This window comes from Eubalaena glacialis, chromosome 3 (assembly GCF_028564815.1).
Source record: "Eubalaena glacialis isolate mEubGla1 chromosome 3, mEubGla1.1.hap2.+ XY, whole genome shotgun sequence".
Lineage (NCBI taxonomy): Eukaryota > Metazoa > Chordata > Mammalia > Artiodactyla > Balaenidae > Eubalaena > Eubalaena glacialis.
In genome coordinates, this window is record NC_083718.1 from 120,709,469 (window position 1) to 120,734,707 (window position 25,239).

The window sequence follows — 25,239 nt, forward strand, 5'->3', positions numbered from 1 at the left end:
TTGTCATCTCTCTTTTGTCCTTGTTTCAATCCATCTGCAAGTCCTGAAGATTCTATCTCCAGGACACATCCCTAATTTATCCACGTGTCTCTGCTTCCACTGTCGGAGACGTAGTGCAACACTGGTCTTCTTGCCTGAACTGTTGCAGTAGCCTGATTTCGTCAGCGCCCACTATCGCCCACCTATAATCTCACAGGGTAGATAGAGTGGCCATAATGATCTTTTTTAAAGCCTAAAAAGAGCTCACGTTGCTTTCCTGCCTAAACTGGTTTAAGAGCTTTTCATTGCAATTTAGAGAAAATCCAGCTTTATACATCTATTTTTGCTTACTGTGCTTCAGGCGTACTGGCCACTTGTATATTTTTAATATGTACCAAGTTCTTTCCATCTTGGGTTTTTGTACATGCTGTTTCCTCCACCTGGACTCCTCTGGTCGTTGACCGTCTTGTAGTTGATTCCGTATCATTTAGGTCTCAGTTCAAATATCAGCATCTCAACGCAGCCTTCCTTGACGGATCTAGGTACCACCCCCTCACCCTAATACTCTCGTTACTGTGTTTTATTTTCTTTATTCTCATCACTCTGAGTGTGATGTTACTGTAATTTATTGCTTACTTCTTACCTATTTCTTCCCTACCTGAATGTGGACTTCTTGAGAGCAGGGCTTCTCCTATGCCTAGAAAAGCGTGCCTGGCACATAGTAGCACAATTAAAATTTTATTGAATGAATGAAAAATTTCATGTCACTTTAACATTATATTGTGAATATTTCTCCACAGTCTTAAATATTTAGAGGTGGTAAACTCTTGATCTGCAGTCCAGATCTGGCCTAAAGACGCATTTTATTTGGCTTATTAAACAGTAGTGGGTTTGAGGTATAACTGCCGTTCAGTCAAGTGCGCAGGTCCTAAGTGTACAGCTTCATGAATCGTCCTGTCGTGTGTACCTAAGTAGCCACCTCTCAGATCAAAGCGTAGGTGGTGCGCTGATCTCCCCCTTGCAGCTGTTCCCCCTTCCACTGGGTAACTTGCGTAGTTACTCTTTTTAATTAGCTTCTAATATTTAAAAATTGGGAGATTTCACATAGAAATCCAGAATTTCAGCATTTCTTAAAAAATGGAAAGATGTATCAGCATGGGAATTGCTTTCTCTTTTGGCCACAATTTATTGTGGCTGGGAAGCAGCTGTCCAAAGTGTTGACATGTGTTCTCCAGTTTGCCTGCAGTCTTCACCTCTCCTCTTCCTATCCCTGACCTTGAAATCAATTTCCAGTTGCTGTTTATAATTTCATTTGAATTTTTTTTATGGTGGAGAAATAGTTACTACTTCCATTATCTCTGAAAAAAGTAGAGATATCAGTGATAGACTAAAACGGTTATGTGTTTCTTAGTCTACTTTATTCATATGCATTTCTTGCCTTTTGTGTATTTGTTAGGCACCCTAATTCTACATGGCTGTGTTTAAAGGTTACACAGTATTCCAGCATATAAATGTATTATTTATGTAACCAATCTCCTACTGTGGAACATATATGTTATTTCTGGGGTTTTTTTTTTTTGGTATTGTAAAGAACAATATGTAGGTGAATCTTTGTGAAAATTGTTATTTTATTAGGATAAAGTTTTAAAAGTGGAATTTCTGGATCAAAATATATTTTCATTATTAAGACTTTTGGTACATATGGCCAAATTGCTTGGTAGTAGTATAAATTGATCTAATTTTTCTGGAGAGCAGTGTATGGGAGTATTCATTTCACTACGTCTATGCCAACACTAGGAATTGTAATTAAAAGTTTTGTTAGTATAGTTAGTAAAAACAACAAAAAATGGGAATGCTGGCCAAGAAATTTTTCATCTTTTCATCTATGTAAGTAGGAATTGTACTTTAAAGGGTATAGTTTGGAAATATCTATTACTTAGTACAATTCTGTACCTTGTATTATGAGTCAGATCATGTACCATGTACTTTGTATGTGAAGTAATGCGAATACCTTAGTATAACTTGAGAAGCCATTTACCTTGATTCTTGCACACACACACACAATTATTATTATTAAGCTCTACCATGTTCTGTATGAGAGTACAGGAGAGTAAATAATGCAGAATCCATCTGTTTTGAAGTACATACAACTAATTTTTACACATTGGCTTTATATTTGCTTTCATGTTTTTAATTAGATGCTGTTATTCTGTGATTTGTTTTCTAAGGAGATGCCTACATAGAAGAGTGACAGCAGCTGGGCTGAATGTTTCACTGCTGAACTGGTTCCTCAGGTATCCTGGCTCTGGCGATTGCTATGGGAGATTGGATGACTGTTACAGATCCAGGTCTGTCTTCAGGTAACTGAGTTTAGAATAGTTGTAAGCAAAAGCAGTAATTATAAAGGTTAATTTTCGATGACACTGTAATTACCAAAAATATTGAAGATGTAACTAGAGAGAGACATAAATAGTTGTAAAATATATAATTTTCATCTTCAGTAAAATTATCAGGGAGAGCTAAGTATTGTGCCTAATCAGTGGGGTTAAGTGCTTTGGCTGAATAGCTGATTACTTGAGGAGGAGACTTTTCTGCATTTGAAATAAATTCATTGGCTACTTCGGTACATTTCTCTGATTTATTCCTTTAATCACATAAACTTTGAGTGCACAGACAAGTGGGTTTTATCTATTAGTTTTATAAATCTAAAGTATTGTAAATTAAGATAGTATATTGTAGCTTAACATGCCTTTTCTAAGAGCACCACTTTATTAGTTGTATCTTTTTGGAAAAAATTATATAGTTTTCATACAAAAACCAGCTTTGTCCTAATTTGAAAAAACTTAAAAATATTTCTATAATTCAAAATCTTTGGTAATGGAGATTATGTTATTAGCTTTGCATGCATTTTTACAAATTATTTACATAAATGCCTTTTACTGATTCTTTCAGAAAGCAAATACATCTCTCAATATACCTCAGAAACAAAGATGTCTCCATCAAGTTTATACTCACAGCAAGTGCTATGCTCTTCAATACCTTTATCAAAAAATGTGCACAGTTTTTTTAGTGCCTTCTGCACAGAAGAGAATATTGAACAAAGTATTTCATATCTTGATCAGGTAACATGTTTTGTTTTTGTAAGAAGCAATAAATAACATAAATCATGTTATATAATAGAACATATCAAAGGTATGAGAAAAACTTGTCAAGCACAAGTATGTTACATATTGGCCCGGGACTCATATTAGATTTGCAGAGAACCATGGTGACCATCTAGTCTAGATACACTAGGTAAACGTTTTTGTCTGGAGCAGGTTGGATCCCCCATCACCCCAGGGGCTCCTCCACGGGGAGTCTTACCCTTATTTTACTGATGCAGAAACCTAAGTGCCTTCTCCAGATCACAGGTGATTGTAGAGCAGAGGCTAAAAGAGCCCAGTTCTCTTAATTCTTTGTCCTTTGGCATAGGTGCTACTTTCTTAACTATCTCAGGATAGTTTTCTTTCTCAGAAAAGATTTCTGTCTTTTGTTTATTTATTAAGTTGTCCGGTAACCAACTTTTAGGAAAACATTTTCTCCTACTAGGAATTGACTACTTTCGGTTTTCCTTCATTATATGAAGAATCCAAAGGTAAAGAGACAAAGAGAGAATTAAATATAGTTGCTGTTTTAAATTGTATGAATGAGCTACTTGTACTTCAGCGGAAGAACCTTCTAGCTCAGGAAAATGTGGAAACACAGAATCTGAAACTGGGAAGCGATATGGACCATCTGCAGAACTGCTATGCAAAACTTAAGGTAGAAATTACATCTCAATCTGTATTTCAATACCATTGTTATGTAGTTTGAAACTATAAATTTTCATTGGATTTATTTAGCAAACAAATTTTAGGGTTTTTTTATTTTTAAGTTTTAGGATTTTTTTAAACTGGAAAGTAAAACTGAATGTAATTTGTACAAATCAGTTGTGCTGCTTCCTAATACTATCTATATCGAAGGCGCTGATTTTATGAACTGTTTAGTGTCTTGCTGAAACTGTAGAAAGTTAGATTAGGAAATACTTATATCTGAGGAAAATAAAATAAGGATTCTCCCACCCTATCCAGTCTTGCTTAATCAAGTAGATGCTTAACTTAAAATAGTCTTACTGTGAGAGATTGCATCAGTAAATTTCAAGAATATTCTTGAGGGCATCTATGCCCTCTAGGAAAAATCTTGAGAGAGTTGACTGCTTACAAGGCAGAACTGGTGTCATGCTGTAGTCCCACCCTTTTTGACCTGAAGTGTTCTACTTTGCTTGGTCACCTGTCTTCTTCATACTTAGCTCCAAATCATTTTTGGCCCTTTCTCAGAGTGTGCTGTAGAAGTGTTAAAAAGTATTAAAAAGAAATTATGAAAATGTTCAGTGGCAACATCACTGAAATAGGTGAAGAGTCTTTCAAGGGATCCACTTTGAAGGTCTTTTGTATATACATTAAAAATTGGTATTTAAATTAAATAAAATTTGGTATTCAAATTTAGGTAAATTTTGTAACACTATAGTATCAAGCTTTATAGTAATTGTTTTAAATAAACATTTTGTGAGCTGCTAAACTTCAATTTTAGGTAACAAACACTAGTTTATGTAACTTGTTTTTACTAATCTTTTAAGGATTCAGTTGCTGTGAATCCTATGTTAATTTTAGTCAAAATTGCATATGAATGTTTTAGGAACAACTGGAAACCTCCAGGAGAGAAATGATTGGTCTTCAGGAAAGAGACAGACAGTTACAATGCAAGAACAGGAATTTGCATCAGCTACTGAAAAATGAGAAAGATGAGGTGAGTTGTCAGTTATTGCAGATAAAGTTTAAGTGAATTTTTTTTTTTTTTTTTTGGAATTTGAGGTGACCATAATGGTCACTTGACTTTAGAACAAGAAAGAACCATTTGTTCACCCTGTGTCACATTGGTCTGGAGGAGCTGTGTGTATAGTGTTGTATCGTATTTAACTGAGAGGCCAGGAGCCCTCCCCACCACCCTCTCCCGCAAGTGCATCCATTTGCCCTAGTAGGTTAGTCCATAGCTCGTGACATCCCAGCGTCCTATACCATCTGTCGTGGACTCACATGCACTGTTAACTTTTTGTCAGACACAAGGGCGCTTTAAATGCAGATCTTTTATCTCTGCTATACCTTTACTTACTTATATCTGGAATGCCTCTTCTTGCACTGTCTTAAATGTCAACATTGTTCATCCAATCAGGCAATTACTTGAGTAAATGGACACTCAAGTTACTGTTTAAAAAAAGCAATTCAGATTAAAGATCTCATTTTTAGGCTGAAGACATCATAATTCTATTCTCATTTTTGCTTTAGTGATTACTTAGTATTTGGACCTATAGAGTTAATGCATTTGAAATTATCTTTCAATTTATGTAAGAAGAAATCATTATGTTTTTATTGCTCTGCAGTTTGATTTCTGATCATGTGATAACTATAAAACCATAACATTTTCAGTGTTGTATATGTTGCTTTCACTATAAGTAGACTTTTAAGGGAGCGTATTTCTTTAAGGACCTTGTAGTGATTTAGACAGATTTGTTTTACCATATTTGATTATTTAGTAGTATATTTAGTAAGTGGGTAAGAAGTATCTTAACTAAACCACAAGGTTACTTATACTTTTCCTTGAGTTATTTCACAGAAAATTTTGACTTAATCCGTTGATTATACTTGAAATGGTTTGACTATAATTCTTCCTCAGTGAGGATTAACTTGAACATGATCATCTCTAGCAGAGATAAAGAATGTCAATATAGAACCTACTTCCTTTCCAGGGCTGCCTGAGAAGTCTTAGTAGATATAAACATTGACCAGTAGTGCTTGGCATATAATATGTACTCAGCAAATGTCTGAACTGGATTCTCTCTGCTGTTTGTCTCACTCTAATTTGAGAACTGTTTTTGATCAGAGAAAAATGAACCTGTTTATCTACTGCCACGTGTCATGACTTATTGGCCTTGTCACAGATTGATAAAGGATAAAGTGATTCAAGTCATTAGTAAAAGGAAGTCATTACAAATGATCAGATGAAATCTGCTTGCTTCAAATGAAGCTTTAATCACATTAATACTTCCATAAGAGTTTGTGGTTTCTAAATGATCAGAATCTGTATGTAGGGTGAAAGGTGTAGACGATAATTTAGAGAGTTAGCAGCTCTGGAAATTTCATAATTAAAACGTAAAAACTTTATGTGCTTCATTTAATGATATTTTAAAGAGTGATTTCCAGTGGTTACAGAGAAGGAGGAATAATCCTAGAATTCTTAAACTATTATATGAGGAGCTGAATTCTAGGACTTCTTTTCTCTATTGAATTTGTAAATTTTAACTGGGTTTACCAGTCCTAAAGGGACTCACTTAATAGAAAATGCTTTTTTTAGGTGCAGAAATTACAAAATATTATTGCAAGTCGAGCTACTCAATATAATCATGATATGAAGAGAAAAGAGCGTGAATATAATAAACTAAAGGAACGTCTACATCAACTTGTTATGAACAAGAAGGATAAAAAAATAGGTAAGGAGCAGCTGGCTAAGATAAAGCAAAGGGAATAAATAAGCTAGTATTACACTAAGAAATAAATGTAGAGGGATTGAGCTCAATAATTCATGAAGTGTCCTTTTCATGCTTTATACAATTGATTTTAGATGGTATATATCCATGTAAACTAGAAATTGAGACAACTGGTTAGTTGAAAAATAGTAATTTTGCTTTGCTCCATTAGTTGCATATAAGAATTGCATATATATTTTTTAACATGACAGATGTAGGATTAATCCACAGAGAAAAGCTAAGCCAGAGGACACTCTAACCTTTCATAGCAAAGAACTGATTATATTAAAAATCAGGATCAGTTTCTGAGTACCAAAAGTGTGATTTTTGAGTTAACTTCATAAAATGGTTCATCAGGCCAAGTCATTCATGTCAGTTTGAGTTCTTTTAAATTAGTTTAGCTGTGCATTTTTGAAGTACAGCTGACTGTGAAAGTTTTGTTTGTTAAAGTATACTTTTTTCTATTATTCTTTTGAAACAGTTTACAACTTATTTCATTCAAGTTTGTGCATAATTTCAAGTAAATAGTGTAGATTAAAAAGTAGAACTACACTACTCAGCCATAGAAAAGAACGAAATAATGCCATTTGCAGCAACATGAATCCAACTAGAGATTATCATACTAAGTGAAGTAAGTCAGAAGGAGAAAGACAAACACCATATGGTATCACTTATATGTGGAATCTAAAATATGGCGCAAATGAACCTATCTACAAAACAGAAACAGACTCACAGACATAGAGAACAGACTTATGGTTGCCACGGGGGAGGGGAGGAAGGAGGAGGGGTGGACTGGGAGTTTGGGGTTAGTAGATGCAAACTATTACATTTAGAATGGATAAACAACAAGGTCCTGCTGTATAGCAAAGGGAACTCTATCCAATCTCCTGGGATAAACCATAGTGGGAAAGAATATAAATAAAGAATGTATATATATGTAATAACTGAGTCATTTAGCTGTACAGTAGAAACTAGCACAACACTGTAAATTAACTATAATTCAATAAAAAGAAAAATAGAACTACACACACACAAAAGTAGAGCTACACAGATAAAGTTTTGCTGGCCTGCCAAGATTCAGGGAACAGGAAATATGTGCATTGATTTATTAAAGAGTGGTTTCCCAGTGGGCTATAGGTTGTCATCTAACCTACATTATCCATTATTCTGAACTTGGACTTGCATACAACAGCTGATGAGCAGATGTTTCAAGCTGTCACATGGTGGGCTAAGCCTGTTACCAGCAAGCAGTTCAGTGTTCGCCGTGTCACTGTCATTCTGTACAGCAGCGCTGTTGCAGTTATTTGAACATTTTATTTTAAAATTATTGAAAAATTTAAGTGTGATAATTAGCAGTTAAGACAAGGTTAGAAATCTAAGTATTCTGAGATTATAAATCTTAAACTTGGACACTTACTGGTTTTTAAGATTGGTTAACCTTGTGTTCATTCATAAAGGGAATAGCAAAATTAAAGAGGATGAAATGCTAGAAGTATAAAATGTAACAGTTAGAGAAGTTTATTAAATATTTAACTCTATAGCAGAGCCCTCATATTATGGTCGTCTGGCTCTTTTCCTGGTCCAGACCCAACTGGAAGTGACAGTTCTATAATGATTTTTATCAGCTGTAAAATTATAATAACTTATTCTCATCTTTTTTCCTTCTTATGCCAACTGCTTTCATCTCTTCCTGGGGCAGAAGAGACATTAATACTGTCAGGAGCCTTGTCTCCTTTGATGATGACGATGGTCGTGGTCATGATACAGGGCATGGCAGACTTTTTCTGTAGTGATCCAAATAGTAAATATTTTGAGGTTTGTAGGTTCTGTGGTCTTTTGTCACTCTGCCACTGTAGTGCAAAAGTAGCTATAGAAAAGAGATGAACAAATGGTGTGGCTATGTTCTAAAAAAACTTTATTTACAAAATCAGGCAGCTGCCCACAGGCCATAGTTTGCCAACCCCGATGATAAAATTAATAATGATAATTAAATGAACACTTATTAAGTGCTTACTGTGTTAAGTACTTTAACATTTCTTTCACTCTTCACAACTCTTTGATAGATACTTTCATTATTCCCACCCGACTGATGAAGAAACAGGCTTAGCAGTTAAGTAACTTGCCAAGATCTCAGGCTTATGAGTGATGGAACTGGAACTTAAAATCTGGGCTGTTTGAGCCCAAATCCTAATTTGTGTACCAGGTTGACTTACGTCCCTAATGCATATAGACCGTTAGGGTTTTAAACACTTAAACATGTATGGTAAGAATTGGTTTTGTTCTGTGTGTTCATGTTTGTAGCTATGGAAGTTTTAAATTACGTGGGGAGAGCTGATGGAAAAAGAGGCTCCTGGAGGACGGGTAAAACTGAAGCCAGGTAAGGCACGAATGAAACTGACACATTTAATCAGACCTCCCTTTCTATACTGCATTTTCATACTGACAGTTTCTTTCTCAGGAACGAAGATGAAATGTATAAAATTCTCTTGAGTGATTATGAATATCGTCAGAAACAAATCCTAATGGAAAATGCTGAACTTAAGAAGGTTCTTCAGCAAATGAAAAAGGAAATGATTTCTCTTCTTTCTCCCCAAAAGCAGAAACCTAGAGAAAGAGCAGATGATAGTACAGGAACTGTAAGTGGCTCTTTCCTCTCTAATACAGTCTTCAGATCGCTGATTAGAACAATTAAAACAATACATAGGTATTCTCAATGGGGACGCTGTTGATATTTTGCACAGGACACTCACTGCTGTGCTACCCCCAGTCACTCTGACAACCAAGAAAATGTCCCTGTAAGTTTCCAGACATGCCCTAGGAAATGATGGAGGTGATTTTCTGGGGACTTAATCTGTGCCAAGCACCATGAAAAGCACTTTATAAGCATTGTCTCATTTTAATCTTATAATAATTGATGCTTTGGGTACTATGATTATCCCTATTTTATAGGTGAGGAAATTGAGGCACAAAAGCTATCTCAGTATCACGCATGACAGAACTAGGATTTGAATCCAAGTCTGTCTCACTCCAGAGCTCATGCTTTTAACCACTGTGCCAAATATCCTTTAAGTAGCTTAAATGTTGAGTAACTTTAGCAGGCTCTACTTTTCAGAGAGTGAAACTTTTATTAACTTTGGGAACCAAAGAATCACTTAGTCCATAAATTTATTGAATGTTCATTATGTGTTCTAGTCCCTGGAGAGAAAAAGCTGGAAAGATTTTGACTGTTTCCTTTGCCTTAGTTCAGGCCGCTAAAGCAAAGTACCATAGACTGGTTGGCTTATAAACAAACAAAAATTTATTTCTCGCAATTCTGGAGGCTGGAAATCTAAAATCAGGATGCCAGCAGGGTTGGTGTCTGTGAGGGTCCTTTTCCTGGTTGGATTGCTGTCTTCTTTCATCCTCACATGGTGGGAAAAGGTGAGAGAGCTCACTGGGGCCCCATTTATGAGGGCTCCACCCTCATGACCTAATCACTTCCCTAAGATCACCCACCTCCGAATGCCATCACATTGGAGGTTAGGATTTCAACATAAGAATTTTGAGAGAACACAAACATTGAGACCATTGCATCCCACAAGAACCTTTTTTGAGAGAGACAGGCATATAGAGAAGTAATTATTATAAACATTAACAGCTATAATAGGGTGGTACAATGTGTAAAATAAAACAATTATGGCAATCAAGAAAGGCATCACAGAGGAAGTCACATTTGAATTGGCCCTTAGTAGGTGTTTTTTGAGGTAGAAAGCTTGGGGAAATCATTTGATGAGGGCATAACATGTAGAGGTCAGAAAAAAAAGTCACAGAATGGTGAAAAGGTTTTTAAACTTAGTTCTTTACATATAAATTTAAATTCTGGATTCAAGCAAGTTCACATTAGTAGCTAAAATCTGAAAATAACAATGTTGATGAAAAGTAGTAATTACCAGGTAGTCACCAAACATGGTTTATTAACCTATATTTGAGGATTATTTTGTGGTTTCACAAATCAGTCCAACTGATAAGCTCATCTCCTGCCTTTTTTTTTCTTCTTTAAAAAAAGAACCTGAATGTTCTTTTCAGACTCTCCAATTTGGGGTCTGCTTGACATCTTATATTCAGTTAACTAACCTTTTCTCTCAAAGTCTATCACTTTGGGTCAGTTCTTAACACTCACGAATACCTTGCCAGGGTTAGCATAGTTTCTGTAACTCCTGTGGTTTCTTCAGTTTTGGACCCAGCCTTTACTAATGTTTCATTACCAGCTTTTAGTCAGCAAAAGTAGGTAGTAAATCAAGGAGATCTTTTTCAGATGATAGTATCCTGTATAATTTCTCATAATTCAAATGTTGAAGTTTGGAGAAACAATAATATCTTAAGTGTATTTCCTGTTTTTTAAAAGATCCTTTTCTTCTAGATACGTTTTCTCTTAAAATTTAAGTAATTCACCCATTCCTTACTTGTAAGGAAAGATTTTGGCCCATTATAGCAAGAAGAGTAAGACATAACCTTGGAATGCCTAGGTAGCATCCAAATTTTCATTTATTATTTTGCTTAATTGTAGCCAAAATATATACCCAAAATTCAAGTTAAATGAATTTTTAATTTTTTTGTGGTTTTAGAGTTTCACTCAATCTGGCAATTATTAATGTGCAGCAGTTAATTTTAATAATGAATTTGTAGTATTCTGGTGTGCCTTGAAATGTATAGCAGAGAAGGTGCAGCTCCTTGGAAGAATTACTGTCAGGTAGCTCCAGAGTGTTGATTGGCAAGAACCAGAGTCACAGTGAGCCACACCCTGGGTTTTTCCCCACCTACGCCCCCTGGGAGACCTAGACCTCTACCAACCCATTGCAGACCTCAGACTACTGCTGACCTCTTCAGACTCAGTCACTCCCTCACTCCTGCTGCATCTATCAGTACGTGTGGGGACAGTCTAATCAGCCCTTCTTTCTTTTCATCGTCTCTTTTCTTCTTTTTTTTTCCCCAGCAAGATATATTGTTCAAATTAGTTAAGTATATGTATCTACTATCCTGGATGTTAATAACAAATTAGGACCATTTTATGTAGATGCAGGTTATTATGACTTGTATACATTTAGTATTGCTTCCCTATGTTCTTTATCCTGCTTTGACTTTATTTGATCATATCAGTAAAGGTTGCTACATTTTCCTGTGATTTAATGTCTTGGTAGAATACAGAGAAAAATATCTCCAGTTTTATAAAAAAAATTATATGAGAAAAATAGGATTAACAGTTGCTTTTACTTTGGAGATTATTTCACAGGTTTATTTGTCAAAGCAACCAAAAATTGGAGGCCAGTTGGACTGGAGCTGTGTGACATCAGGAAAGTTATTCTGCTTCTCTAAGCCTCAGTTTCCCCACGTGGTAACATGATTTGAGGACTAATTAACGTGTGAAAGCACCTAACACAGCATGAGACAGGTTCCTCCTCCTCACACAGTTCCATGACTTTTGTCACTGACTATATTGGGCTTCAAATTCAGCTTTGAAGAGACCTGAGTTGAGGAATTTCTATCTTCAGTATTAATTGCTTTTTCTCAAGACATTTATGTTAAGGACTGGGTCATTTATGCTTCAGATACAGCACAGAAATGATTTTGATATGTGTCTCTGACCATCAGTCTGATGACTACTGCCTGAGTGTCTAAAGCCATTTTAAGATTCTGGTCTTTCCCTCTCATCTCTGGCCACTTGTAGGTTATCTCTGATATTGAAGAAGATGCTGGGGAACTGAGTAGAGAGAGTATGTGGGACCTTTCCTGTGAAACTGTGAGAGAGCAGCTTACCAACAGCATCAGAAAACAGTGGAGAATTTTGAAAAGTCATGTAGAAAAACTTGATAACCAAGGTAAGTACTGCCTGAATACAGGTAGATTGAGCTGTTTCACTCAGTAAGCTGACTCCAGTCAGTCACCTGGAAAGCCAAGTTACGGGCTCAGACTGAAGTCCTTAGCTCAGTCTGGTGGTTTGAAAAGCAAGACTCTGCCTACTTCCAGACATGCGGTTTGAAGCTCACTGAGAAAAAATGCTTGTGAATCTCTCCGAAAAGAGGACATCGTATGTCCGTCTGCTCTGAGTGCAGAAGACAATTGAATAAAGTGAACTGAGTCTCTTACTGTATCATGGAAACCAGGAAAATAGTAATCATAATATAGTATAAATAGGAACCTTTTGCTTATTATTCCTAGATACTTGCCTATTCCTAGGTTGCTAATAATTCATTTCTAAATTATTTTCAAAATAATAGACACTTGTTGCAAAGTATCAATTAGGAAGTGTTGGGTTGGCCAAAAAGTTCGTTCGGTTAATGAATACATTGTTCAGTAAGGTTCTTGGGTCACTTGTAGACATGTGGATGGACCTAGAGACTGTCATACAGAGTGAAGTAAGTCAGAAAGAGAAAAACAAATATTGTATATTAACGCATATATGTGGAATCTAGAAAAATGGTACAGATGAACTGGTTTGCAAGGCAGAAATAGAGACACAGATGTAGAGAACGAACATATGGACACCAAGGGGGGAAGGCAGGGGGCGGACGATGGTGGTGGGATGAATTGGGAGATTGGGATTGACTGTATACACTGATATGTATAGAATAGATAACTAATTTAAAAAAAAAAGAAAATTCTTTAAAAAAAACAAAATAATAGACATTTGATGCAAAATATCAATTAGGAGGTATGGGGTTGGCCAGAAAGTTCATTCGGTTAATGAATATATTGTTCTTGGTGGAAATGAAAAATGTCTTTTATTTTTACTTAAAAACCGAACGAACTTTTTGGCCAACCCAATATATAAAGTAGAATATTCAGGTCTCTATTCCCTATGTGTAACACCTAATAGTTTGGTGCATACCTTTCTAGACCTTTCTCTGTGTGCTCACAAAATATTTATTTTAAGTGTATACAAACCAAAAATTGAATATTACATGTTTTATTCCTACACTGTGCTTTTTTCACTTAACAGTCTATTATTTTAGATACCACTTCTTGTCATTATAGATAGTATAAATAGATATATGTGGATGAATATATCCTTATTTTATATTTGTTAAGATTCGCATGCTTTTAAATCAAGAAAATTAAGATTTCTGCTAAGTAAATGAAGTCTATTTAAAGAAAATTTATTCTAAATGGTCAAAAATGACACACTCAGTGCTAATTGTCTCCAAAAGTAAAGAGCAATCAGCAAAATTATAGTATCAAAATTACTTTACATGAGATTTTATTGATTTCAGTCATCATTGTCTATTAGTAAATAGCAAGTATTTTTGGACTTCATATTTGTTGAATTTAATAACAGCAAGATTTGTAACACTGCACTGATCTTTGAGGAAGTGTCAAAAGAACATAGTTTATGAATGTTAATTTTTCTGTGAATAGAGGTTGTACATTTTTAATCAGGACATAATCGTGAATAAATATGAATTACAGATTAAATGTTGACAGTAGAGCTCTGTAAGTAACGATATCATTTAGTCCAGAAATAGCATGAATTTATAGTTGCCATGAACTCCTTAGAGCTGCTTTGTGCTTTTTAAAATTTTTTAGTGTTAAAATAATATACATTTTATTTTATTTTATTACAGCTTATGGAATTTTTAAAGGGCAAAGGAAATACCTACCTTTTAGAAAACCTACAAGATTCCAGAAAGGGAAAAGTTCTGAGAGCCTTGATTTTTAAATATATGTCCCGAAACACCATAAACTAAACTGATGACTGTAAGGTTTATGTCAAATGACTGGTTTTGTGTTAGTTTCAAAGGTACACCTAGAAGGTTTTAATGATGAAGATGTAATCTCACGACAAGACCATGAACAAGAAACTGAAAAACTTGAGTTAGAAATTCAACAGTGTAAAGAAATGATTAAAACACAGCAGCAACTTTTACAGGTAAATGCGAGGCACCTTTTAAAGCTGTTCTCCCCTGTGAAGGGTCAGAATTTTACTTAATCTTACTATATTTTTACTCCTTTATTTTATAAGATCTGTAGCATTTGCCATTTTTCAATCTAAACTAAGTTCTGTGCTTGCCCGGAGATAGACCACGTAGCACTCCTTAGTAAGGGCTTTGCCAGTTAGAAGCATTGGGAAATGAGACTCCTCATTTCAGTTGACTTTCTGATTCTTTATCATTTCTCTCCTTCCACTAAAGTTTGACCTGCTTTTCCCTTGTGTTCATTTCAACTTGTTGGAGTGTTACAGGGACCCTCTGGAACTTACTATGTTTTAAAATTTAATAGCAGCAGCTCGCTACTGCGTGTGATGATGACACCACTTCACTGCTACGAGACTGTTACTTGTTGGAAGAAAAGGAACGCCTCAAAGAAGAATGGTCCCTATTTAAAGAGCAAAAGAAGAATTTCGAGAAAGAAAGACGAAGCTTTACAGAAGCAGCTATTCGCTTAGGATTGGAGGTATTTTAAGCAATTGGCTTTCTTTGTAGAGCGTTTGAAGGTCCTGGAGAGGTCAGTAGAATGCATCTAAGTTCTGTTTTTTCTTGTTTCTTTGCTATCCATTTTTTTTCTCAAGTATTTTACCAGTGATTTCACAAATAGCTTGAAATGGAAGCTATAATAGAAGGATATCATTTTGCCTTTACCAGATTTGGGAATTGAAAATTTTTTGTATTGAAAAAGAATTTTTTAATTGAAAAAACTATAAGCATTTATCATCCCTTTTGGGTGGCTTTCTTTATTTTGTTTTATTTTGTTTTGTTTTGTTTTATGTTATTTTTTTGGCTGCATTGGGTCCTCGTTGCTGCATGCAGGCTTTCTCTAGTTGTGGCGAGCAGGGGCTACTCTTCATTGCGGTGCATGGACTTCTCGTTGCAGTGGCTTCTCTTGTCGCAGAGCATGGACTCTAGGGGCACAGGCTTCAGTAGTTGAGGTGTGTGGGCTCAGTAGTTGTGGCTCATGGTCTCTAGAGCACAGGCTCAGTAGTTGTGGTGCATGGGCTTAGTTGCTCTGCGGTGTGTGGGATCTTTCTGGACCAGGGATCGAACCCGTGTCCCCTGCATTGGCAGGCGGATTCTTAACTGCTGCGCTGCCAGGAAAGTCCGTTGGGTGGCTTTCTACTGTTAAGGGTTTCGCTTCACACAAGAGATTTCTTTTGGGCATCTGTCATGTCTCCACTGTCAGTAGGTGTAGAGTCAGAAGAGAGTGCAACCAAGAACATGTCTTTTGTTTTAAAAAAAGGGGGTTAGGGGTAGAATACAGTAAAAATAAAGTTCTCCCTCTCTCTCTCCATCCCCTTACCCAGGGATGAAGGCATTAACAGTTTGAACTGTGTGTGTATACACTTCGACAGGTCTCTTTTTTATTTAGCAGTGTATTACCTGCATATTTCCTTTTCAAAAATTAGAGAAGTAATGTCTGAAAATGGTTTAAAAAAAGAAACTCAATCCATACAAAAAGCTACAAGGTAAGACAGTATCCTTCATTCTTATTGCCAGTTTCATTCCTCAGAAGTAACCACTGTTAAAAGTTTGTGATTCTTCTGGGAAGTACTATTTTAACTTGAAATAAAGTTCAACCTTTTTTCTTGATATAAGCCTATCGATCCCCCACTATGAAAGATAAGGAGTTTCGTGTCTTTATCATACCTCCCATCTACACTGTTTCTCATTTACATATGATTTCTTCATAATATTTCTAGTTTTTTAAGCTACTTTTTAAAGAATTATTTCTCCTGGTTGACTTTTTTGCTTTAAGTAAATTTGTTTAATGCTTCCATTTCAGGTTTGCTCAACTTCAGACAGTATAGGTTTATCCCTGAGACGAAAGATGAGGACATCCTTGTAGCTACCCTTGTTGCACTGCTCTTACCCTTCGACTCCCCAGTTTTTGTCTGTGATATTAGTTTTCATTGTCAAGTATTATCACGTTTATATTCTGTCTTTTAATACAATTCAGGTGTAAATACTTTGTCTAAGATTGAGACTTAAGAATTAAAAACCAGAAAGAACGTTGGTAACATAGTGATTATGTAAATGTTATTCATTCTGTAGCCAAGTAATTTTTTTGGACACATTAAAAAATATTCTGTTATTAAGATTTTGCCACATGGAAGAAAATCTTCCATGTATCACTGTGTAGTAAATACTTTGACTTTCTTTGTAGCTTCCTTTATGATTTCCTGAATCAGATTCAACTTATATCTCATGTTATTCTCTTTCTTCAGTTCCTTTTCCAATTTGCTGTATTACTTTCTTGAGTAAGTTTTTCATAAGTAGTGTGTGAGTGAAAAATATTCTGAATTCTGGAATATCCAAAAAATACATTCTTAGTTGATTGGTTTGGCTGGATATAGAATTTAGTTTTCTAAATTTTCCCCTCAAAACTTTTGAGTTATTCCATTTCTTCCAGTGTTTTGTTTTGCTCATGAGAAGCCTGGCTGTAATATAACCTGTATTACTTTGTAGATACCTGTGTTTTGTTTTTCCCCCTCTCTGTAAGCTTTTGGAATTTTATGTTCTTAAGAGTTCTGCAATTTTACCAGGATACGTCTGGGTAGCTCCTTTCAGCCTGAAGACACTATATTTCTTCAGTTTAGGGATACTTTCTTCAATTCTGTATTTTTTCCTTCTTCTCTTGCATTCTGGAAATTCTGTTAGACAAATGTTTTGCCTTCTGACTACATCTATAGATTGACTTTATGTTCTGAATTCAGGAATATTTTCTCACTCTTATCTTGGGCATCACCAACCTGGTATTCAGCAAAGGTCAGTTTTATTATTCACTTCATCCACTGAGTTTTTATTTCAGAATTTATCTTTTAAGTTTTCTAATGTCCTTATTGTTTGCTTTTTTTGGTATACCATTATATTTTACAAATATTCATAAATCTGTCTGATAATTTGTGTTATTTGAAAAAAAAGTTTATCTTGAATTGTTTCCCTTGGCCAGTTCTCTTTATTTATCCTGGCCGTTTTTCTTTTATGCTGTTAGTTTTCTTCAAATGTCTGGTGATCCATGATTTTGTATTAATATTTATGAATGAAAGACTATATGCTATCTTAAGTAGCTGACATGACCTTCCTCTGTAATTATGAAAGTCTGTGTCATCAATAGCTATCTTCCTCAGGAGCAAAAACAGTTTGCACCAGCATTTCCTCCTGTCTTATGGGATCACGTGTGTTTCTGAGCCCGTATCCCCCCACCACCCCTGACGCTACTCCAAGAGATACTCTTGCTGCTTTGCATACCACTCCCCATTCTCTGCCTGAGGCTCTGTCTGCCTCTGGTTACTGAGGACAGTGGGGCCAGTGAAGGATGGGAAGGAAGTACGAGAGACCCGAGGGGAGAGGGAGAATTTAGGATTGCTAATTAGCTATTCAGAAGGAGGAGGTTTGACATAGGCCCTCTGTGGTCTAGTGGTGACGGCTGCTAGTACTGGGAGATGGTTGGAGGATGAGAGCAGTGCTTGATGAAGTCATATCTCCTTTTTTTTTCAAGTGATTAGTTTACAATGGGGTAAATGTCAATTTTTCTGTTGTTTGTAATCTTATATTTACCATGTTTTGTGTGTTCAAAAGTTATGCTCATATTCCATATGTTTAAAGTTATGCTAACATGCTTATTATTTTGTGTTATACACTTGAATTTATTCAGAATTGATGTGAAAATAGTAGTTGGCTTGTCAGGAGAAACAGGTGAATTTTTATTTTTTAAACATAATTTTCTTAAATGAAATTTTTCTTAGTCTTCTAGGGTTAATTCCTTTGACTAAATATATAGAGATAATCAGAGAGCAGACACAAATAGCTAGAGAAATCGTGTGAAATGGCAATTGTGTGAATGTTGAAGTATTGATCGGTATTTCTTTGGTTTGCTTGTTATGGTAGAGAAAGGCATTTGAAGAAGAAAGAGCCAGTTGGTTAAAGCAACAGTTTCTAAATATGACTACCTTTGACCACCAGAACTCAGAAAATGTGAAACTTCTCAGTGCCTTCTCAGGAAGTGAGTACTTCATAAACTCTTTAATCTGAAAACGCATGTAAATAAAGTAGATAATTATTAATATATAACTTTAGCAGTCACCAGTAAGGACTCTCTAATTGGAACTAAAAATTAACTTTGATGTTTTATTTACTGTAGTCGAAATAGAAATGACAGGAGGACTTTGCATACCCAGAGCAACTTTTGCTGTGAGTGTAATAATGTCAAGTACTGAAAATTCACAATCTAGAAATATTTTTTAAACTAGATCCTTCTAAATGTTTGTGGACAGTGCATAACAAAGATCACCGGATTAGCTAGACTAGACTCATAGGGCCACAGTGGATATTTAGATTAATTTGTTCTCTCACACCTCACTTAGAACTGCAAATGAATCTAGTCTGGGACCCTAGTTAATTACCTTCACTATATTTAATGCTTTTCCATATGTAGTGCCTTTTTTCCTTCTTTTTTTTTCTCTTTTTCTTTTTTAAACAGGTTCTGATCGGGACAACCCTACAGTACACTCGAGGCCACGGCAGAAGAAGCCTCACGGTGCACCTAGTGGGTCTCCAGTTTGCACGTCTAAACTTACTAAGTCTCTTCCTGCTTCTCCTTCTACTTCAGACTTTTGCCAGACGCGTTCCTGTGTATCTGAACATAGGTACTGGTCTATAGGTGATCTTCTCACATGTTTGTTAAAGTGCTAGAGTTGCGTTGCAAAGGAAAAGTTGGCGTGTCTAGGACGAGCACCAGTAGAGACTCTGGAGAGGAATTGAGTAGATTGACTCATTCATTGTACAAATATTTATTGGGTATCCTATAGACACCTGTTAGGTGCTGGGAATACAGTAGTGAACAAGGTAGCTCTGGTCTCTGTCTTCTGGGAGCTAAGTCATATAATCTGATTCTTTTTACTTCACATGTAAAATACAATTTAAAATACAATCTTATTTCAGGAGTTAATTAATAATTTAATTGTATTGAATAGAAGGATATTGTTTTGATAGTTTCTGTAGAGTACCTATTTTAGAGTTTCTTGTGGTATGCCCATTTTATTGGTGTGGAAGGACAAAGACCCGAGAAAAGCCCCCTCCCCTTGACTGGTGAAGAGGATCTGTGCCCAAGGATGACAGGGTAGACAAAGTTGCTCCCCACCCCCAGGAGAGCCAGATACTGCTTTTGACTGATGCATTGTGGTATTTTCCTCTGTCTTAAGTTGTTACATCATTTTCTAAGGTATAATATCAGTACTCTACCTCAGAGCGTATTCCAAGATTAATTTTGAACTAAGCAGATAGAACATTCCTAGAGAGATAGAGAGGAGTAACAAAGAGCAAAGGGACATGTCGCCAAGTGTGGTGGTGACCGCTCTCCTCTTCATTAACGTAGGAGACAGTGGCACGAGGGCCTTCCCAGGCGCCTTAGAAAGCGGGAGCCAGGGCTGCAGCACAGTTGGCCTGTTGTAGTGAGAGAGAGACTGGTGTGCAGCTAAGTGCTGAAGACGCCAGCTAGCCCTTGGACCAAGAATTGTTAAATAGATAAATTTTTAAACAAAAATATGAAGTTTTAAAAAAGGACAAGGCACTCTCATTTGTAGCTGGCCTTTAAAAGGATTAGGACTCTAAGTAAACACTGGGGGGCAAAAAGGGGGCTGGGGGAAGAGTCCTCCAGGCAAGTGTAGGAACCGTGAGGCGGGACACGGTCGTGTTTGTGGATGGCGAGTGTAGTTAGTGAGCACGACCCGGAGGTGTGAGGGTGGGAGGTAGCATTATGTAAAAGTTCACATGTATACACAGGTAGAGGGAATGAGGTCAGGGACGCTGCGTACCCGTCACCCAGGTTCAGCAGTTATCAACTCATGACTGATATTGTTTATACCCAGCCCCGCCCTGCTTGTGCTCCCACATGCACTTGCGATTTCATTTGTCAACTATGTTAGTCTGTACTTGCAAGTCGGATATTGTTCTAAGGGCAATGGAAAAGCATTGGAGACCTTTTAAGTGAGATAATGATTTTTTTAAAATCCAAGTTTTAAAAAGATTACTTCATTTTATTATATGAGAAACAGATTGTAGGAGCACAAGCCAGGAGAGCCAGTTAAGAAACATCAGTGGAGTTGAGGTGAGAGATGTGGTAATTTGCACCCTAGGGTCATTACATGAAGACAGAACTGTGCTTGGATTTAGGCTGTGTTTTGCAGTTAGAGCCAATAGGTTGATGTGTGAAATACGGGAAGTTAAAGTTTGTTTAATTTACTATCAAAAGATAATATAAGCTCAGAGTATTTTCTTACATAGAATGTTATTGAAGCCCCCAAATTTGACCAATCAGAACTCTGTGTACAGATTTAGACAGACATTCTGCTCACCATTTACAAATACAGGCAGCCCTCGGAGATGTTGCAGATTCAGTTCCAGACCACTGCAATAAAGCGAGTATCGCAGCAAAGCGAGATACTCAAACTTGTTGGTTTCCCAGTGCATATAAAAGTTATGTGTGCACTGTACTGTAGTCTATGAAGTGTGCAATAGCATTATGTCTAAAAAAACAATGTGCGTACCTTAATTAAAAAATACTTCATCACTAAAAAATGCTAATTCGTCTGACAACCCAGGGTTGCCATAACCCTCTGTTTGTAAAAAAAAATACAGTATCTGCAAAGTGCAATAAGTTGAAATGCCATAAAATGAAGTATGCTTGTAATGCATTCTGTACCTAAAAGAGAACATAGCTTAGTTGCCGCAATTATTTTTATGTATTTAAAATTTTTACTTTGTTACATAATTATTTTTAGTTTTTAACATAAATATTCCTTGAAGACTTTGTTTTGTGTTTAATAAAAAGTCCAACATTTAGTACCTACACCATAGGGTACTGTGAGATTCAGTACCAATATATGTAAAGCACTTAAAACAGTACTTGGTCCATTGTAAACCTTCAGTAACAGGCTATAAAAATAAAAATGTATGTAAACATAAGTGGATTATAAAAATGCTTTTCTGTTTCTTGTGTTCAAGAGCTACACTGAACAATGTCAGTGGCATAGAAACAGAATTTTGGAGCTTAAAGAAATTTCATTAAGCTGTTCACAGATACTGGCCACTGAGGGTAAAACAAAAGAGTCATGTAACTAGTTGTCAGGAGAGAAGCTGTGCAGCTTGACATCGTTCTTGAAATTTTTAATTATTTGGTATATTTGGATTCCTGCTCCTAAAGCACCTTGGATCTGGGTTCGTAATAAGATTATGACAAAATAATTAGGAGTATTTGTAGCTAATTTCTACAGCAACATCCTCATTGCTCCTTCACTGTAGAGAGGAATGTTACATACGGGCTGTGCCTGGATTCACTGCAAAGTACCTCTTGTACTAAGTTACGTAGAGAACTTAGATCATCATTGATCTCATCTCATCTGAGACGGCAGGGATTCTGAATCTGAATTATAAGCAAGTTCCTTTTTTTTTTTAAGCAAGTAAGTGTAAGTAAAATTGTCAATTATGTTTTTGGTTTAGCGTTTTAGAATTAAAGCAACTTAATTTTTTTTAGGATTGCCACATTATAAGGTTGAGTTAGTTAACCAAAGTCACACCAAAAAATGAACATTTAGGCAAAAGAAGTTTTGTGAAAAAAATTACGTAAGATATTCAGTTGATAAAAATGTATTGTTCATTGGTTCAATCCCATGATTTGCAAATAATCATTTAACTAAATTTCCTCGTTTTGAGGCTGGTTGCAGAGCGTACCTCAGACTGTATCTCTGAAGCTAGGGACTGTGTCTGTGTTCAGACACTTCGATTGTTATTGTCCGACACTTGAAGTTAATTGAGCATCATCGTTAAGTGCTTAGTGTGTGTTAACTCATTTAGTTCCCACCCCAACCCTGTGAGGTGTAGGTTCATTATTATTTCCATTTTACAACTGAGGAAGCTGAAGAACAGGGAGGGTTAACTTGCCCGAAGTGACGTAGTAAGTGGTCCAGCTGGGATATGAGCATAAACCATCTGTTCAGGGTCTGGACTCCTAACCACTTTGTAGGCACTCATTAAATATCTGCATGAGTGAACGGATGGAGGATGAAAGCATGCATGAACAAATGAATGAGTGAAGAAAGAAACTATAAAGAGATTAGAAACTAGTGACAGAGAGACAGGGGTATGGGGAACATTAGCTTTCAAAACTCACATGTTCTCTATCTACCTTAGGCTCTAGTTGGGTAGCATCCTTCACAGTAGACTGAACAGATAAATAAAATAAATAGATGGATAGATAAAAGTGACCATGTTGAAACACTTTTGTGTTCTTGACCAGTGTGTCCTCAAAATTTACTTAGCATGAGACAAGGGAGTAATCAGATTTTAACATTCAGGCATATCTAAGGTATGAAAGGAGGAGGAGATGATGATGAAGATCTCCCTTTTCTTTCCCCAACAGTTCCATCAGTGTACTAAATACAACCCCTGAAGAATCTAAGCCAAATCAGGTTGGAAGAGAATGTACACATCAGAAGTGGAGCGTGGCATCAAGGCCTGATTCACAGGAAGGTTGCTATAGTGGATGCTCCTCGACCTACGCAAATTCTCACGTAGAGAAGGATGACTTACCTTAGACATGTGAACTGGGATTTTTTTTTTTCATTAACATGTTCATCAAATTTCACATCTGAGTTGAAACAGGGTGTGTTATAAAGTCAATCATCTCTAATAATTTTAAATGGTCTGTGTTGTTTGTTTGGACTTCCCTGTTCTTCCCCCAAAGAGCTAAAATGTTAAATCTATTTAAAAGGATATAAAAGCTTTGGATATGTATTTTTAGTAACAGAAGCACCTGGTTCTGTGAATAAAGGAATGTATAAACGTTTGGATGGAAACAAAGCACTAGAATGAGTTTCCTCTTATAGGTATTAAAAATAGCACTTTTAGGAAACTGATTATTGTAAATGTTTAATTTTGTCTCATATATAGTTGGCATTGGAAGTTTAGCCTTTCCTTGAATGTATACTATAGCTTTTTAACAAAGCAAGTTATATATTTATTATGTTTAGTGTGATTTGAAATACCCTCTTTCATATGTTTTAAATAAAGTAAAATTTATGTATGTTTTGTACATAGATATACATGATTATGTTAAGAGGCTTTAAGATTTAAAGATTTTACACATCCATAATTATAGTATTTCATGCCAATAAAATTTTTATTAGTGATATTCTGTTTACAGATGTATTAGAGCCATTGCTACATTATGTTTAAGAATTTTTTGAACCCATCTGAGCAATAAATACTGAAAAGCTATTCCATGAAGCCAAGTTCTTTAGATCATTAACATTGCTAATGTTACATTTTGGAGATTTCTACAGCATTAGGTTTTTTTAATATGTAGGATATTACAATTTTTCAAAGGATTATTGATTTTAGCGTAATAGAGGTAAGACAAGAGTACCTTTGGATGAAACAATTTAAGAATATTGGCTTAGGATATTTGGATGATAGAAGATATTAAGGTATTTAAGATGTTTGGATGGTGATATTTTCTCTACCAGATGGGTACCCATACCGTAACACCTATACCAGCAAAGGCTTTGTATAGTTGCCAATAATTCATTAATAATTTTTCAATGAGATATTTACTGATAAGGAAATCTGATAGCATAAAACATCAGATTTTATAGTCCAGATATGATACTCTGGACAAACTTGCCATTTCATTTTCAGGACTGACTGCATGTTTCTTCATGGTTGTTATTGTTATTATTATTGATAGTAAGAATAATGTAAGTGTGGGCCCAAGCACTTTCTTAGAATTTTCATCAGAAAGCTTTAAGTACCAAACTCAATTGGTCTCTGCATGTAGAAGCCTACACATATCCAGTCTTTGCTATAGGTATTGTAGTTTAGGCCCATCTGCCTTCCCATTTTCTAGCAGTTTAACCATTTGTATTCACTCGCCTGGTTGTGGCTGTTCAATTTAAATTTGTCATGTTAAAAAGTACTTTTGTCATCCACTCACTATATATATAACTCTTTGGAGTTGCGTAGCAGCAGCCATTTTTTCAGGGTTAATAGCATATTATTGAGTATCTTGTAAGACATTAGTGCAAGTACTCATGAGAAAGTACCACATTTATAGTCTCAAAAAGCTGGCTCTTGAGCAAAAGCAAATTAGTCACCACATTCAGCTTGGTGCATGCCCCTTCTTTACCATTTAAAAATATTAGAAATGATGCAGAATTTCAGAAGTAGTACCATACTCCAAAGGAAGAAACAGCTGTGATATCGTTCTTTTGCTATTGAGCAATAACGTGATCAAAGAAAAGCAATCACATTTTCTAAATAGGCAGTGATATATTTGTCAAGAATTGGGGTTTTTTTTTCAGGGGTTTCCATGATATACTTGGCTAGAAACAGTGTTCTAATTTTTAGAGTAATCTCTTATTTTAGGAATATTGCATTCCACAATGATGAATTTCTACAAAGCAGCATCAGTTTTTTGTTTTTTTCATTTTAAAGTTGGTTGAATTCTCATATTGGAAAGAAAAATTCCCTTGAGACTTACTGTGAAATCTAAGGTGTGAAAGAAACAGGAAGATGAAAGCCAGGATCATTGTGCTTTTGATAAAAGATCTGCCAGTAGTTGTATGTTTTACTTAACAGCGTAGAGTTTGCTTTACATTCCAGCTCCAATGATGATTCCTAGTCACGCTAAACTTCCCAGAA

General features: G+C 35.8%; 1 protein-coding gene across 9 annotated transcripts in view; it reads left to right on the forward strand.

The window, feature by feature from the left end:
- SSX2IP (SSX family member 2 interacting protein) overlaps positions 1-23,581 on the forward strand; it is a 39,106-nt gene extending 15,525 nt beyond the window's left edge. For 2 of the 9 annotated variants that reach the window (XM_061186398.1, XM_061186397.1), the window contains 13 exons: positions 2,208-2,339; positions 2,932-3,101; positions 3,568-3,780; positions 4,693-4,803; positions 6,406-6,541; positions 8,879-8,954; positions 9,024-9,213; positions 12,282-12,432; positions 14,344-14,480; positions 14,831-15,004; positions 18,433-18,547; positions 19,025-19,190; positions 22,961-23,581. In XM_061186398.1, the coding sequence (XP_061042381.1) occupies positions 2,297-2,339; positions 2,932-3,101; positions 3,568-3,780; positions 4,693-4,803; positions 6,406-6,541; positions 8,879-8,954; positions 9,024-9,213; positions 12,282-12,432; positions 14,344-14,480; positions 14,831-15,004; positions 18,433-18,547; positions 19,025-19,190; positions 22,961-23,135 (1,857 nt within the window). In that variant the 5' untranslated portion in view covers positions 2,208-2,296 and the 3' untranslated portion in view covers positions 23,136-23,581. The remainder of the gene's footprint in view (positions 1-2,207; positions 2,340-2,931; positions 3,102-3,567; positions 3,781-4,692; positions 4,804-6,405; positions 6,542-8,878; positions 8,955-9,023; positions 9,214-12,281; positions 12,433-14,343; positions 14,481-14,830; positions 15,005-18,432; positions 18,548-19,024; positions 19,191-22,960) is intronic. The other 7 variants (XM_061186400.1, XM_061186401.1, XM_061186403.1 and 4 more) reach the window with 7 other exon arrangements.
- The last annotated feature ends 1,658 nt before the right edge of the window (positions 23,582-25,239 follow it).